The sequence below is a fragment of the Cervus elaphus genome, chromosome 33 (genome assembly GCF_910594005.1).
Source record: "Cervus elaphus chromosome 33, mCerEla1.1, whole genome shotgun sequence".
In the NCBI taxonomy this organism is placed as follows: domain Eukaryota; kingdom Metazoa; phylum Chordata; class Mammalia; order Artiodactyla; family Cervidae; genus Cervus; species Cervus elaphus.
The window spans coordinates 41,335,952-41,351,038 of NC_057847.1; the positions used below are offsets into that span (position 1 = coordinate 41,335,952).

The following is a 15,087-nucleotide window of genomic DNA, read 5'->3' on the forward strand; positions in this document are numbered from 1 at the left end:
GAATTGAATTTAGGCTAATTATTAGTTGGTAAGACTGCCCTTATACTTGCAAACACAATCCACATGGGAAACACACTCATTTGATAAGCCCCAGGGATTTAAACAATACTAAAACAAGTTTCTAAAATATTACTTTATATAATTCTTCACCTCTCCTTAAACCCTGTGTCTGATTCCACTCTGCCCCCTCAGTGTTTCAATTACTAAAACTGCAGTTGCTAAAATATCTTCCGTAGGACTGGTCCTCTACTTCCTTCCAAACCTGGGTTACGCACTGCGGACGACCACATAGGCTGGCGCAGGTAGTCTGCCTTCGGTCGCCATTCATAGAAGGATGGGTTGCTAGAGGGAAGGGTTGCTTGAAGGCACCAGATCAGAGAAGAAATTTCTACAGGGAACCCAGGCAGGGGGGGCAACTGATTATTTCCAGAGTTGGACACAGAGGGCGCCCTTCCACAGAGGCGCGCACAGCCAGGACGTGGCAGAGTGTGGAGCCTGGGTGTTTCAGGGTTCACTCACGTTGGAAAACCTTGAGGGCGCTGACGATAAGTGAGTGTCAAGAGACCTGGACGCGTGGATCGACAGTAGGAGACTACAGAGCGGAGCCACCAGGAAGCAGCTGCTGCAGGGTTTAAGTTTTCCGAAAGTCTCAGTAGAGCTTTCCCTCCTGTCCCGACCCGCTTCTCAGCGTACCCCGTCTTGGGGACTCCGCGCCACCCCACCATCTTTCTTATTCCGCTCCCTACCCATCCCCGCCCCGCCTCTGGGCGATCTCACCGCCTCTCCCACGAGCCGCCTTTGCCCGCCTGCTGGGCAGCGCCAGGCCCCCGGCAGCAGCCGGAGAGCCCAGGGGCGGAGGCGCGGCAGGGGCGGGCTCTGTCGCCCCCCACCCCCGCCCCTGCCAGCCCCGCTGCGGGGCCAGTGGCTGGAGCCCCGCGCACAGCCAGCCGCGGGGGGCGGGGGATGGGGGAGGCCGGGGAGGGGGACGCCGGCGCTGAATAGAGCCAACCGCACACTTCAAAAGGGTGCCGGGCTGCGCTTCCTTTCCGCGCCCCGGGAACTTCAAAGCGGCCCGCGCTGCCCCGGCCGCTCCTCTCCCGGGCCTCGCAGCCCGGGCGCGGCGCCCTGTGGCCATGACCCGAGCGCTCCGCGCCGCGCTCCGCCAGGCTCTTCTGCTGCTCGCCGCCGCCGCCGCACTCTCGGCAGGTACCACAGGCTTTCTTTTCTCCGAGCCCGCGAGGGTGGAAGTCGGGGGCTGTTTGCGGGTGGGCGAGGGATGGGGGAAGAATGTGCTCCGAGCGAAATGACCTTCCTCGGGGAGGGGTGGGTAGCGCCAGTTGGATTGAGAGGGGCGTGGGACAGGGCGCAGCGTGGGCACCTGACGTCTGCTAGCAGGGAAGACAGGTGTGTCGTGGATGAAGCCACTAGGAGGAGGGAAAAAGCTACAGGGACGTGGGGGTATGGTGTTAGGGGGGAGCTGAGGGGAGCTGAGTGACAGATTGGGGGGCAGTTTGCAGCGGAGGGAGTAGGAGAGTGTTTGTGGGTGTGCTCAGAGCTGGCAGTTGGGTGACACCCTGAGTTCACTCTGCTGGGGCTTTAGGGACGCTCCGTGCTGAGCTCCGGAGAGCTGAGCAAGGATGAGGAGACGGTGGTGGGAGGGTAGGCAGTGGTGGTGGCAATTCAGTCTGAGTTTTAAGAGATGAGGGTTACCTCAAAAGCCGCTGGTGCCAAGCTCCGTAGGTGGGAGTGGGAGCTTACATCTGCGTGGTTTGCAAGGCACAGTGCTTTCGAGGTATGATCTTTACTAAGAGTTGCAGGGGAAAAATGTTCTGGCAAGAATCCCAGCGTTTATAACAGGTCTGTGCTTTGATAGGCTAAATAGAACCCTCGGCCCAAGCTAGAAATTAAACATTTCTTTATAATGTTTACTAGAACTGGGGCAAATGCATCTTTTAGTAAAATTATAGTGTGCTATGAGGAAAAACCCTTTAACTCTAAAACTCGTTTCATTATAACGTTATTCTGGGTTATGGAGAAGGACCAGGAGCAGATTCCTTGCTAACTCATTCTTTAAACATTCCAAAAAGACATTTAAGTTATTTGCACATAAAAACTACGGTGTTTTTCCGTTGGGCTGTACTTTGTCCAAAGATGATTTTGAGGCATTTTTATTTTCTTAGATGACAATCTGTTTGACATTAATAGCTATACTACAGGGCGGGCAGTTTTCCTCTTAGCGACATATTGGGGAGAATGTTTTGAATAGTATGATTGCTGTCACATGCAGAGTCAGCGTTTCAGATGGTCTGAGAGACTTACCGAAAGTTGTATTTAAATGAGAATTTAATTGTTGGAAGTGATCAGTTGATGCAATATGAGGATTAAAACATTTCAGTTATCTTTGAAAAGGCCAGCCTTTTAGGAGAGCGGTTACCCAGAGACTTAGCAGGAAGATGATGTGATAAAGGGAAACATTTGTGTTCAGAGTCAGTAAATTCATCAATGGGAAGAAAAATGGCTATGGAAAGTCTTTATAAGAAATGGGCAGAAACTCCACTAACTTGGAGTATTCGAAGTGCTCTTGATGATTTAATTGAATTTACACACTTACACACATGCATACACAGTCTGCTGGAGATCACAGTTCTGACTGGGCACCTCTGAAGTTGCCTCTGAAGGCTATCTGTACACCCTTTTTTGTTTCAGGGAACTAATAGTTTTGTTGCAGACATTTAAACAGTAGATGCAATTATTTTTTAATCTAGCTTGAAAGGTTTATTTTATTATGTGACAAAATCTTTAGAAAGTTTCAGTGTTTAGAAACACTAGGCATAGCAACATAGGAAAATATGCCCTGCTATGTTCTCAAAAAGGCATGGAAACTTTTGAAGTTAAAATGTGCAAAAAACAAAGAAAATTAGATCGTCCCTTCAAATTTGCTTATTTCCTGAAAATTTGAAAAAAAGAAGTGAAAGTTGCTTGCTTAGTCGTGTCCAACTCATTGTAACCCCATGGACTAAACAGTCCATGGAATTCTCTGGGCAAGAAAGTGGGTAGCTGTTCCCTTATTCCAGGGGATCTTCCCAATCCAGGGATTGAACCCAGGTCTCCCACATTGCAGGCAGATTCTTTACCAGCTGAGCCACCAAGAAAGCTCAAGAATACTGGAGTGGGTAGCCTATCCCTTCTCCAGGGGATCTTCCCAACCCAGGAATTGAACTGGGGTCTCCTGAATTGCGGATTCTTTACCAACTGAGCTATTGGGCAAAGGCTATGGAAAATGCCTGATATGGAGATAATGTGGCAATATAGTAGAAAAGTACTTATCAAAATCGAACTTTTACAGTGAACTTTTCTATGTGGAATGAAATCATTTTCTAATCTCTTTAAGAAGCTTTACTTCTCTTTGTGTCCCACAGAAAAAATGTAGATTGTGCATTGCATTTTTGATTCTTGTATTTATAAAAATCTTTGATTATTTGATAGGGGATTCAAGGTAATTTATTTCATCTTTTAAATTGTTTTTCTCATGTAGTTACCTTCATTCGTTTTGACCTAGTCACTTACAAACTGCATTGTTAATTACATTTACCATCTTTTGAAAACATACATGCAGTGATTGACATGTTATATGAAAAGTTGCTATTGACACAGTGACATAGCAAAATTGCATGACAGAAAACACCACTTTCCAATTTGACTCTGCTGAGCACCAGGCCTAGGACCTGAAATATCTGAAAATATTGATGAACCAATAAACCCTTTTTGCTTTGGCTGTTCTCCTCCAGCATCTCTAGCACCTTAGGCATGTTAAGCCTTGACAGCAGAGTAGAAATCATTGCTCCTTGTTGAGAATCTCAGAGGGTAACTGCTGATCTGGTAGAAACTTAGAGAAAATGTTTATTGGTCTGGACTGGCTAAAAAAATTAGGTTGCTCTGAGTTGCTCTAATTATCTAGTTTCTGTGTTCCTTGGTGTTTGATAAGGAAGACCTGACATGCCCTCACAACATTTATCATGTGTACTAAACAAAAAATTGTCAGAAAATGTCCTGGAGTTCTCAAATTTGAAGCTGGACTTGGGTGTTATACAGATTTACACATTGTATATCCTCTACTTATTTTATGAAAGTCCTTTGTCTTCTAGTTGGAAAGGATTATTGGGCCTCTAGAAGTCTAGGCGCTGTTACTCTAAAAGTGAAAAGATAACTTTCATTTAATAACTCGAGTGGGAGTGGGGCTTTCAGGTAATAAGTTTTGTCTTGTTTTCCCACTTAACAGCAGTTAGCAGTTCCTACTCTACATTTTAAGCTGCGCTGAAAGTGAAAGCTTTGGACTGACTGAGTTTATCATGCAAAAGATGTCACCTTTGCCTTTCTTTAAGGACAGTCATTTATTGGTTGACTGACACAAATGTAGCAAGAGGCTCTGTGCTTCTGAAAAAGAGACTTCTTTGGACTAGAAGCAACTCTGCGGGAGTACTTGGGGGCATATTTGTTCATCGTCTCTACTGCCTGCACCCATTGAGAATTCCTCCGTTTTACTACGAGGATGCAAAAACGAAGTATTTGAGGTGTGAGAGTATGAGAGGAGCAAAGGATAACACCCAGTTTTGACCTAAGTAATAGAAGAGATCGTTAAGAGGGGTGAGGCTAACTGCAGGAGCAGTCTGAGGAGGACTGAGGCATGGAGGCAGAGAGTTGGAGCTTGGTGTTGGGTATGTTGAGCTTTAAATGTCTGTTAAGCACTGAGTGGAGGTGTCAAGTGAGCAGTTGGTTGTATTGAGTCTGGAGTTTTGTGGGTAAGACTAACCTGAAGCTTAAAAATCTAGAGCCAAAGGCATTTACAGATAATTTTAAAAGCCACATTAAATAGTCATATGCTTAGCAAATCATAGCATGTCCAGTTGAACTGAATTTCAGATAAACAACAAATAATTTTTTAGTATGTTGCAAATATAACATGGGACATACATATATTAAAAATTAATTGCTGTCTAATATCAATTTAGCTCGGCATTCTGTACTTTTATCTGACAATCTAACACTAAAAAAAAAGTATTGTAGTGAGATGAACTGCTTCAACTATATGAATTCCAAGCTTTTGCATTAGAAAATGAACCTGTTTTCCTGTCCTTGTCTCTTAAAACTTCTGTTCTTGTTCTGCTGCCATCTCCATATGTATCTCTGAATAGGTGACTTCCAAGCCTTTGAACTGGATGTCTCCATGGCTTAGTCAACAGTGAGGGATACCCAGACTTTACTAACTTACAGGAAGGAGTACCTTAACATGAAAGGATGTGTGAAAAAGAAGTACTCTCTAGAGTCTGTGAATGATTATTATTATGTGAAAGCAGTTGGGTTTTCCCAAGGTTATGTTTTTTTTTTTTTTTTAATGTGATTGTTACTTTCAAATCCATTTTTAGAGTACAGGGGGACTGGTTCTACCCTGGGATACAGAGATTTGAGGATGTTCAAGTCCCTTACATACAACTCTGTAGTATTTGCATATAATCTATGTACATCCTCCCATATACTTTAAATCATCTCTAGATTAGTTATATGAACTAATACAATGTAAACACTGTGTAAATAGTTGTAAGTACAATGTAAAAACTATGTAAAGAGTTGCTGTGCTTGCATGCTGAATTGCTTTAGTCCTGTCCATCTCTTAGCAACTCTATGGGCTGTAGCCTGCCAGGCTTCTCTATTCATGGGGATTTTCCAGGAAAGAATACTGGAGTGGGTTGCCATGTCCTCCTCCAGGGGATCTTCCCAACTCAGGGACTGAACCTGCGTCTCATGTCTCCTGCATTGGTAAGCAGGTTCTTTACCATTAGCGCCATCTAAGAAGCCCACCAACACATGGCAAATTTGGTTTTTGCTTTTTGGAACTTTCTGGAGGTGGTTGGTTGCATCCACAAATGTGGAACCTATGGATAAGGAGGCCAACTGTATTCTCCTTTTGAAAGAACTCTAGGCAGTAGCTGAGATCAAGCTTGTTGTATTTTTCTTGGCAGAACCTGCATCTCTTATTGTAAACAAGAAAAAGTTAAGGAGAGAGGAGAATGAATAGAGTCACATACGACTTAATAACCTGACACAGTTTGAGGTTCCAGAACATATTCCTAAGAGAGTGATTTCAAGTCCTTCAGGAGAGGGTCAGGGATACATAAATGTCATCCAGAGGCTGTGTAGTTCCTGTTCTAGCTAAGTCTTGACCTGCTACCAAATAATTAGTGTTGGCTTCATTTTGAAATATGTAGGGGAAAAGTATCCTATAAATGATCAACTGTGGGCATGAACCATTAATTAGCTCAAACAGATATGTTCGTATGTATATAAATAGTTTATTTTAATAAATAATCAAACAACAGGATTAATTTTCAAATATAAATAGAAAACAGAACTAAACAGGAGAAAAAGGAAAAGGTTTAAGAATAGAGTGTGTATTATCTATCATTCTTTAACATTTATATCTGTGTGGCTTTTTTTTGGATTTTTTGATTGCTTCTGCTGCTTCTGCTGCTAAGTCACTTCAGTCATGTCCAACTCTGTGCGACCCCATAGAGGGCAGCCCACTAAGCTCCTCTGTCTGTGGGATTCTCCAGGCAAGAACACTGGAGTGAGTTGCCATTTCCTTCTCCTATGCATGAAAGTGAAAAGTGAAAGTGAATTCGCTCAGTCCTGCCCGACTCTTAGCGACCCCATGGACTGCAGCCCACCAGGCTCCTGCATCCATGGGATTGTCCAGGCAAAAGGACTGGAGTGGGTTGCCATTGCCTTCTCCGATTACTTATGACTTCATATTAAAAAAATTTCACAGCTAATAGGAAAAAATCTCAAGGTTTATCTTTATGTTGTTTAAGAAATTGGGATAATATTGGAATATGTTCATAAGTGATATAGAAATTCCAGATGAATGCACAAGTATATGAATATACTAAAGCCATCAAATTATATACTTTAGATTGGCAAATTGTATGGAATATTATTTTATTTCAACAAAGCTGTTAAAAAGTAGTTTTAATAGTAATAATAAAAATAAATTCCACTTTTGCTAACAGACTTAGGAATACCTGAATACTGTCTCGGTTCAGCTGTGGGTCTCCTCCAGTCTAAGGGGAGTTACTAAGGGGGACATGTAGAAAACAAAGGGAAAATAAATCAGAGTAACTTTCTTTGTCACCTGGTACTTTGGCCTCAAATTGTTTGGTAGAACTCTAATATCCTCCCTTTTTCTAAACTTTAAAAAGTTAAATAACCTAGGATAAAGAAAGGGGGTTTGTGATAAGTCAGAATCCTAGATCCTGACACTACGATATCATCAAAAGGTCTTGCAATTCTTGGATGAAGCCGGAGTGACAAAGTGGGGGCCCTCTATCTTCAGTAGCTCATGGTGCTCCAGCCTTCATGGCAGCTCTGACAGTTCCAGGCCATAATCTCAGGGTTGACTGCTAAGTAGGAGAAAGGCAGAGTCTGTGGAGAAGGGTGGCTGGTTGTGTTCTATGATGAAGTGGATGCTGCCCTTCCCATTCTTGCTGTGCAAAGAAGTAGGAGACAGGGCCGTGACCAAGAGCCCTGTGCCTTTCATGTTCTTTGAAAACTGGATCCTTGAAGCATGTGGGCCTTTTGGTTCCCTGGAACCTGAACAATAATGATCACTACTCCTTTGCATTTAGGAATCTAGCAAAAAGTAACACAGAGGAGGTGAGTAGGAGTGTGAAAGAGACGAGGAAGACTTTTATTTCCACAGAAGCCAACCCTCCATTATTTTTCACTCTTTTGCCTTATCACGTGGCTCTTGAATTCACCTGCTCTGATTGACCAACAAGGTTCTGTTCTGTCCTGATGCTTCCCTTTTTCTCCTCTAGAATAATTTCCCTCTTCCATTGTTTTCTTCTTCTTATTTAGAGTAGGTATGCGAAGATACTGTTTCTTTGGAATTGTTTTAAATTAATCCCCTCAAGAATTCATGGGTGAATCATTCAGTATGACTCAAGAGCTTGGCTTATTATTTTTTTAAAACAATTTAAATGTGTCAGTGACTTAAGCATCCCAATTTAGATCAATCTACTTTTTCATTAAACTTTTCACATGGAGAAAATGATTAGTTGCTCTAATTTTGCAAGTAAAACACATATATTTTCTTCTAATTTGTTTTATCATTTTTGTCTCATGCTAGGGTAAAATGACAAAGATAGATGCCACATCTCTGTATGTTGATTAAGCTCCCTGTACATTTTTCATTCAGTGTCATGATTGAATTAATACTCTGGTCAAAAACCAGATTAGAAAAAAAATCTAATCCATTAGGATCTGGACAATGATCATTTTAATGCAAAATGTCTAGTTTCATAAATGCATGCTTAGTTTAGAGATGTTAACTCAGAGGGCGGTAATCCATATTAACAGTTTTCAGGAACCAGATTGTTTTAAAACAGAGCCAAAGTATATTAAAGAATATTAATTCATCACATCTCATAGCTTCATCCCATGACATTTTCCTGGCCTGATCCTCTAGAAATGTGTGTTTTTTTTCCCCTTTCTATTTTCTTTATTGCTCTTCAAGGGTAAAGATCTGCATTGTGAAGCTTTACCTCTCTAAAACCATAGAAAGACTGCGTGTGTGTTAGTCACTCAGTCATGTCCAGCTCTGTGTGAACCCAGGGACTGTACCCCATCGGGCTCCTCCGTCCATGGGATTTTCCAGGCAAAAATACTAGAGTGGGTTGCCATTCCTCTAGGAGATCTTCCTGACCCAGGGATCGAACCCGCATCTCCTGCATTGGCACTCAAATTCCACTCAAATTCCAAATTCCTGGAAATGTGTATTTCCAGGAAATAGCCCATACACTCTAAATTTGAAATACTGAATAAGAAATAATTATATGATTAGCAGAAGATTCCTTAAAGAGTAATAAATGCATAGTTGAATGAACTTCTCTCCCTTTTAAAATCTTTCTCTCCTATAGCTGTTCTCTATAAATATTAGCTCTATTATGTTAAAAAGTGTTGCTTTTTTGCATGTAGAAGAAAGTTGACTTTGTTAAAACAGCTGGACTTGAACTCTCCTTTGGATATTATCATTATCATAAAGATTTTCATAGTATTTCCTTATTACTTTTTAATACCTATAGTATTTGTAGTGCTATCCCTTCTTTTATTCTTGACATTGAGCATTTGAATTTTCTTTCTTTTTACCTTGATCAGTCTAGCTGGAGATTTATTAATTTTATTGATTTCTTTCAAACATGTAAAACATGAGGTTAATAGCACAAAAGACAAGAAGAGAGAAATAGAAGAATATGATAATAAGGTTCTTAGATTAAACTATGATAATTTAAAGGTGCATATTTTAATCTTGTAGTAATAACTAAAAAGGAAGCAGAGATGTAGCTTATAAACTAATATTAGAAATAATATAGATTACTAACAGTCAATTAAACCAAATGAAGGCAAAAATTGAGGAAAAAAGGAGAGATATAAAAATAAAAAGATAACATTTAAACATAACCACATTGATACATACATTAAGTGTATATGCTCTAAACACTCCAGTTAAAAGATAAGTATGGAAGACTAGATGTAAAACAATACCCAACCATATGTTCTCTTCAAGAAAACCATTTATACACACATAGGTATGTATGTCGGAGAAGGAAATGGCAACCTACTCCAGTATTCTAGCCTAGAGAATCTTGTGGACTAAGGAGCCTGATGGGCTGCTGTCCACAGGATTGCAAAGAGTTGGACACGACTGAAGTGACTTAGCATGCATGCATGCATTGGAGAAGGAAATGGCAACCCACTGCAGTGCTCTTGCCTGGAGAATCCCAGGGACAGAGGAGCCTGGTGGGCTGCCGTCTATGGGGTTGCACAGAATCAGACACCACTGAAGCGACTTAGCAACAGCAGCAGCAGCAGGTATGTATGTGGGCTTCCCAGGTGGTGCTAGTGGTAAAGAACCCACTCACCAATGCAGGGGACCTAAGAGATGTGGGTTTGATCCCTGGGTCAGGAAGATCCCCTGCAGGAGGCCATGGCCTCCTGCAGGAACCCATTCCAGTATTCTTGCTTGGAGAATCCCATGGACAGAGGAGCTTGGCTGTTACCATAGGGTAACAAAGAGTTGGTCATGACTGAAGTGACTTCACATGCATGCATGTATGTTTGCAGGTGTACATATGTACACATAAAGTTAAGAATATGAAGATGGGAAATCTCTAATATGCAGACATTCAGCACCAAAAAACTGAATGGTTACTATATTAATAGTAACCAAATGAAAAGAGAGATAAACAATACAAATATTAAGCATAGCTGGGATATCTGTATTAATATTGAGAGAGTAGATTTTATAGCAAAGAATATCACCAGTGATAAAGAAAGACATGTCATAATAATAAGTATTACCAGGGATAAAGCAAGAGATTTCCTAATAATAAATATACATTAAGAGGACATAATAATCTTAATGTGCATGTACCCATTAACAAACTTTTCAAATATATGCAGCAAAAATTTCAAAAACTAAAAAGAAGAATAGCCCAATTCAAATATAAATTGAAAGTATTAACAATCCTCTCTCAGTGGTTGATAAAACAAGAAGACAGAAAATCAGTGAAGATAAAGATGATTTGAATAACAACATTAAGCAACTTACCTGAATAACATTTATAGAACACTTCACCTGACAATGGAATACATGTTGTTTTCAAGTGCACATGGTACATTCCGCAGGTCAGATGCACATTAGACTTTGAAATAAATAAAAATGAAATTAAAAATAACTAAAATCATGCAGATGATGCCCTTTCATCCCCAATGATTTAAATTAGAAGTCAGTAACAAAACAATCTGGAAATTCCCAAAATATTTGGAATTTAATCAACACATATCTAAATAGCCCACAGGTCCCAGAACATCACAAAATATAGAAAATATTCTAAACTCAATGAAAACAAAAACACAGTATAGCACAATTTATGGATGAGCTGAAGCAGTTGCTGGGAAGGAAGTTTAGAGCTATAAATGCTTATAGCAGAAAAAAAGAAACGTCTTAAGTGATGACTTAAGAAAGGGTCAGCAGACTATGACCCACTGGCTGTCCAACTTGTAAATAAAGTTTTATTGAAACACAGCAACACCTATTTATGTATCGTCTATGCTTGCTTTTATACTACAATGGCAGAATTAAGTAGCTGCAACAGAGACTGTAGGGCCCATGAAACTAAAATATGTACTATCTGAACCTTTAAGTGGAGAAGGAAATGGCAATCCACTCCAGTATTCTTGCCTAGAGAATCCTGTGGACAGAGGAGCCTGGTGGGCTGCCGTCTATTGGGTCGCGCAGGGTTGGACACGACTGAAGTGACTTAGCAGTAATAGCAGCAGACCCTTTAAGAAAAAGTCTGTCAACTTTTGATCTAAGGTACCAACTTAAAAAGATAGACTAAAAAGGAATAAATTAAGTTCAAAGTAGGTAGAGGAATGAAATAGTGATAAGAATAGAAAATGATTGAAGGAAAAATAAAACAAAGAAAATCAATAAAACCAAATTGTTTTTCATCTGAAAAGCTTACAGACCCATATCTCTCATAGAGACGCAAAAATCTTCAACAAAATATCAAGTTGAATTCAGCAATATAATAACAGGGTAATACATGATGATCAAGCAGGGTTTGTCCTGGGTATGCAAGACTTTTCAATGTTAGGAAATCTAATATTACAATTCCCCATTTCAGTAAAGAAAAAATATGGCAATATCAATAGGTTCACAAAAACCAAATGACAATACTCAACATCTGTAATACAAACTCTCACCAAACTAAGAATGGAAGTGAACTTCTTAACATGAGAAAGAGCTTTTTCAGAAAACTTATAGCTAACATTGTACTTATCTGTGAAAGACTGGATGCTTCTCACTAAGAGTGAGGACAAGGCAAAGATGTCTGTTCTTACTACTTCTAATCAGTATCAAATGGAAAGTCCTAGCCAATGCATTAAGATAAGAAAAATGTATATAAAGCATATGGATTACATAGGAATACATGCAAATTTGTCTATTCACAGATAATTTGATTTTATAGATAGAAAATATTAAAGAATCTCCAAAAAAAGTTTTAGCACCAATAAGTTCTTGTTGAAGTTCAAGGTTGCATGATACACTTAATATAAAAAAATCAATTGTATCTTTATATAATAGCAATGGAAATTTAAAAATTGGAGAAAGGAACCATGTACAGTGGCATCAAAAAATTCATGTAATACTTAGGTGTCAATCTAACACAATATGTGGAAAATCTCTATTTTGGAAAACATGAAACACAGTTGAAAGAATTCAAAGACCTAAATAAATGGAATGATATACTATATTCTCTGAACTGAAGTTTCTGTGTTGCTAATATGTGAGTTATTTTCAAATAGGTCTATAGACTCAATGTAATCACAATAAAAATCCAAGCAGGGATTTTTGCAGAATTCACCAAGCTTTAAAAAATTATGTGCTAAGTCACTTCAGTCGTGTCTGACTCTTGGTGACGCTATAGACTAGCATGCCAGGCTCCTCTGTCCATGGGGTTCTCCAGGCAAGAATACTGGTGTGGGTTGCCATGCCCTCTTCCAGGGGATCTTCCAGGCCCAGGGATTGAACCTGCATCTCTTATCTCTCCTGCATTGGCAGGTAGGAATTACATGTAAAGGGAAATGAAAACCAAATCAATTTGGAAAAAGAAGAAGAAAAGTGAAATCTTCAAGTGCCTGATCCAAGGCTTATAAATCTGGAGTAATTAAGATAGTGTGTTGTTGGCAAAAGAAGAGAGGAACATTGATTAATGGAATAGAATAGAGAAACCAGAAATAGGTCCACACATTAATGATCAATTGATTTTTTTACAAAGGTGTAAAGGCAATTCAATAGAGAAAGGACATTCTTTTCAACACATGTTGCTGGAAAAATAGGCAAAAAAAAAAAAAAAAAAAGAGAGAGTCAGAAAAGAACCTCAAAACATGCCTGGCATGGTTATAATTGTTAAGTCAGAATGGGTCATGAGTGTAAAAATAAAATCTAAAACTATAAAAACTTAGAAGAAAAGCTTCTACTCTTGGGTTAGGCAGCATTTCTTAGATGCAAGCACCAAAAACATGATCCATAAAAGAAAATATTGATAAATAGGACTTTATCAAAATTTAAAACTTCTATTCCTTCAAAGGTGCTAATAAGAGAATGAAAAAACAAGCTGAAAGCCGGGAGACAATATTTGCAAGACACATATTTTGTAAAACACTTAATTCAGAATACATGAAGGATTCTCAGGACTCAATAACAAGGAAACAAAGAACCCAGCAAGAAGTGAGCAAAAGACCTGAACAGGAAGATACCTGAATAGAAATAAGCACACCAGAAAAATGAGGAAATGCTTATTATAACCACAATGACATGCCACCACATACCTCTTTCAATGGCTAAAAAACAAAACAATGAACAAACAAATAGCAAGATGACAATACCAAGTGCTGGCAGGACTGCTAAGTACCTGGAACTCTTAAATACTACTGTTAGGAATATAAAATGCTACTTTGAAAAACACTGGTAACTTTCTATAAATTTAAAATACACTTTTTATAAAATGTGGTAATCTCACTCCTAGATATTTAGAGAAGAGAGATGAAACTTATTTCATATAAAAATCTGTATATTAATATTTCTTACAGAGTTGTTCCTAATCAGCAAAAACTGGGGGAATATGTCCTTTAACTTGTGAATGAATCAACAAATTGTTGAACCTTCATTCAATGAACTTTCTTTAATTAAAAATTTTAAAAATGTTCTATTTCTGTTTTGTAAACAATTCATTTGTATCTTTTTTTAGATTCTACTTATAAATGATATTATATGATATTTGTCTTTGCTTGACTTACTTCACTTAGTATTATAATCTCTAGGTTCATCCTCATTGAATGACTTGTTGTATGCAACAACATGAATGAATCTTAGATGCCTAAAGTTGAATGGCAGAAGCCAGAACCAAAAAGCTACATTTATTCAACATTCTAGAGAAGGCAAATGTATAAGAACAGAAAACATCATTTGCCATGGGTTGGGGTGGAAGGAGAAGTTTTCTAAAAGGTGTAAGAGGAAATTTGGGGGAGGCATGACTGAGCTGAAGTTGTCAAAACTAAAATCTGTATACTAAAAAGGAGGAATGTTACAGTATGTAAATTATATCTCAATAAACTTGACCTACTTCTCAAATTGGAGGGCATGTAAAGTCAGCAGATAGCTATTCAAATTGGTTAATCAAGAACAGCACTGTATTTTTAGATTAATGCCCTAAGATAAGATAATACCCTAATACAAAAATAATTGAGTAGGTGCCTCTGGAATGTGAGACTGGACAGATCCTTTTCATTTCAATTTTTCCTAACCTACTTTTTTAAAAAAATTTTAACCACTTGCATTTATAACACAAAACAAAAAAAAATTGATTACAAATAATTGATTTACTTTTGTTAACTTCTGTTATATAAGAAAGGGGTTTCTGTACATATTAAAATGTTTTTGTGTATATCATCTTCAGTCTGTAAAATGGCATAGAGAGAAATGAAATCAAATTAGGATAAATAAGTCTATGTCTCATTCATTAGCATGGAGTAGGGATTTTTTTCTTCTCTTAGGCAATTGCAACTGAGGGTCATTATCCATACACAGATAAAGTCCATTGTAAAAATGGTATTGCTTACCTGCTCTTTTAGGTTAACGTATTTGGTTCAACTTGAAAGGTCATTTGTCATCTTCAAGAGAGCACTTATGGGCTGCTTGGGCTCTTTTTGTTTGTTTACTATAGCATTAAGCTTGCTTATGGAGAATTTTGCTTACAGCTGCAGTCTATACAAAGAGCCATTAATGCATTAACAAACCTTATTTTGCTGAGTCAGGTTAGAGGTACCCCTTGCTTAATACAGTGTCATGCACCCAGTGGGCAGTCAGCATTTTCTTGATTGTCTTCTACACACTCGGGGAAAGTCACCATGCTGATTTTGACCCTCTTCTAAGACAAAAGATGAGAGGAAATGTTGTAGAAAGAT

The 15,087-nt window shown here is 39.0% G+C and overlaps 1 protein-coding gene across 4 annotated transcripts in view; it reads left to right on the top strand.

Annotated features, from left to right (window-relative positions):
* The first annotated feature begins 898 nt into the window (after positions 1-898).
* Positions 899-15,087, top strand: part of ACVR1C (activin A receptor type 1C) — an 86,660-nt gene continuing 72,471 nt past the window's right edge. For 2 of the 4 annotated variants that reach the window (XM_043894640.1, XM_043894641.1), the window contains exon 1: positions 983-1,206. In XM_043894640.1, coding sequence (XP_043750575.1) covers positions 1,134-1,206 — 73 coding nt within the window. In that variant the 5' untranslated portion in view covers positions 983-1,133. Of the gene's footprint in view, positions 1,207-4,123; positions 4,716-15,087 lie in introns of those variants that run through there. The other 2 variants (XM_043894638.1, XM_043894639.1) reach the window with 2 other exon arrangements.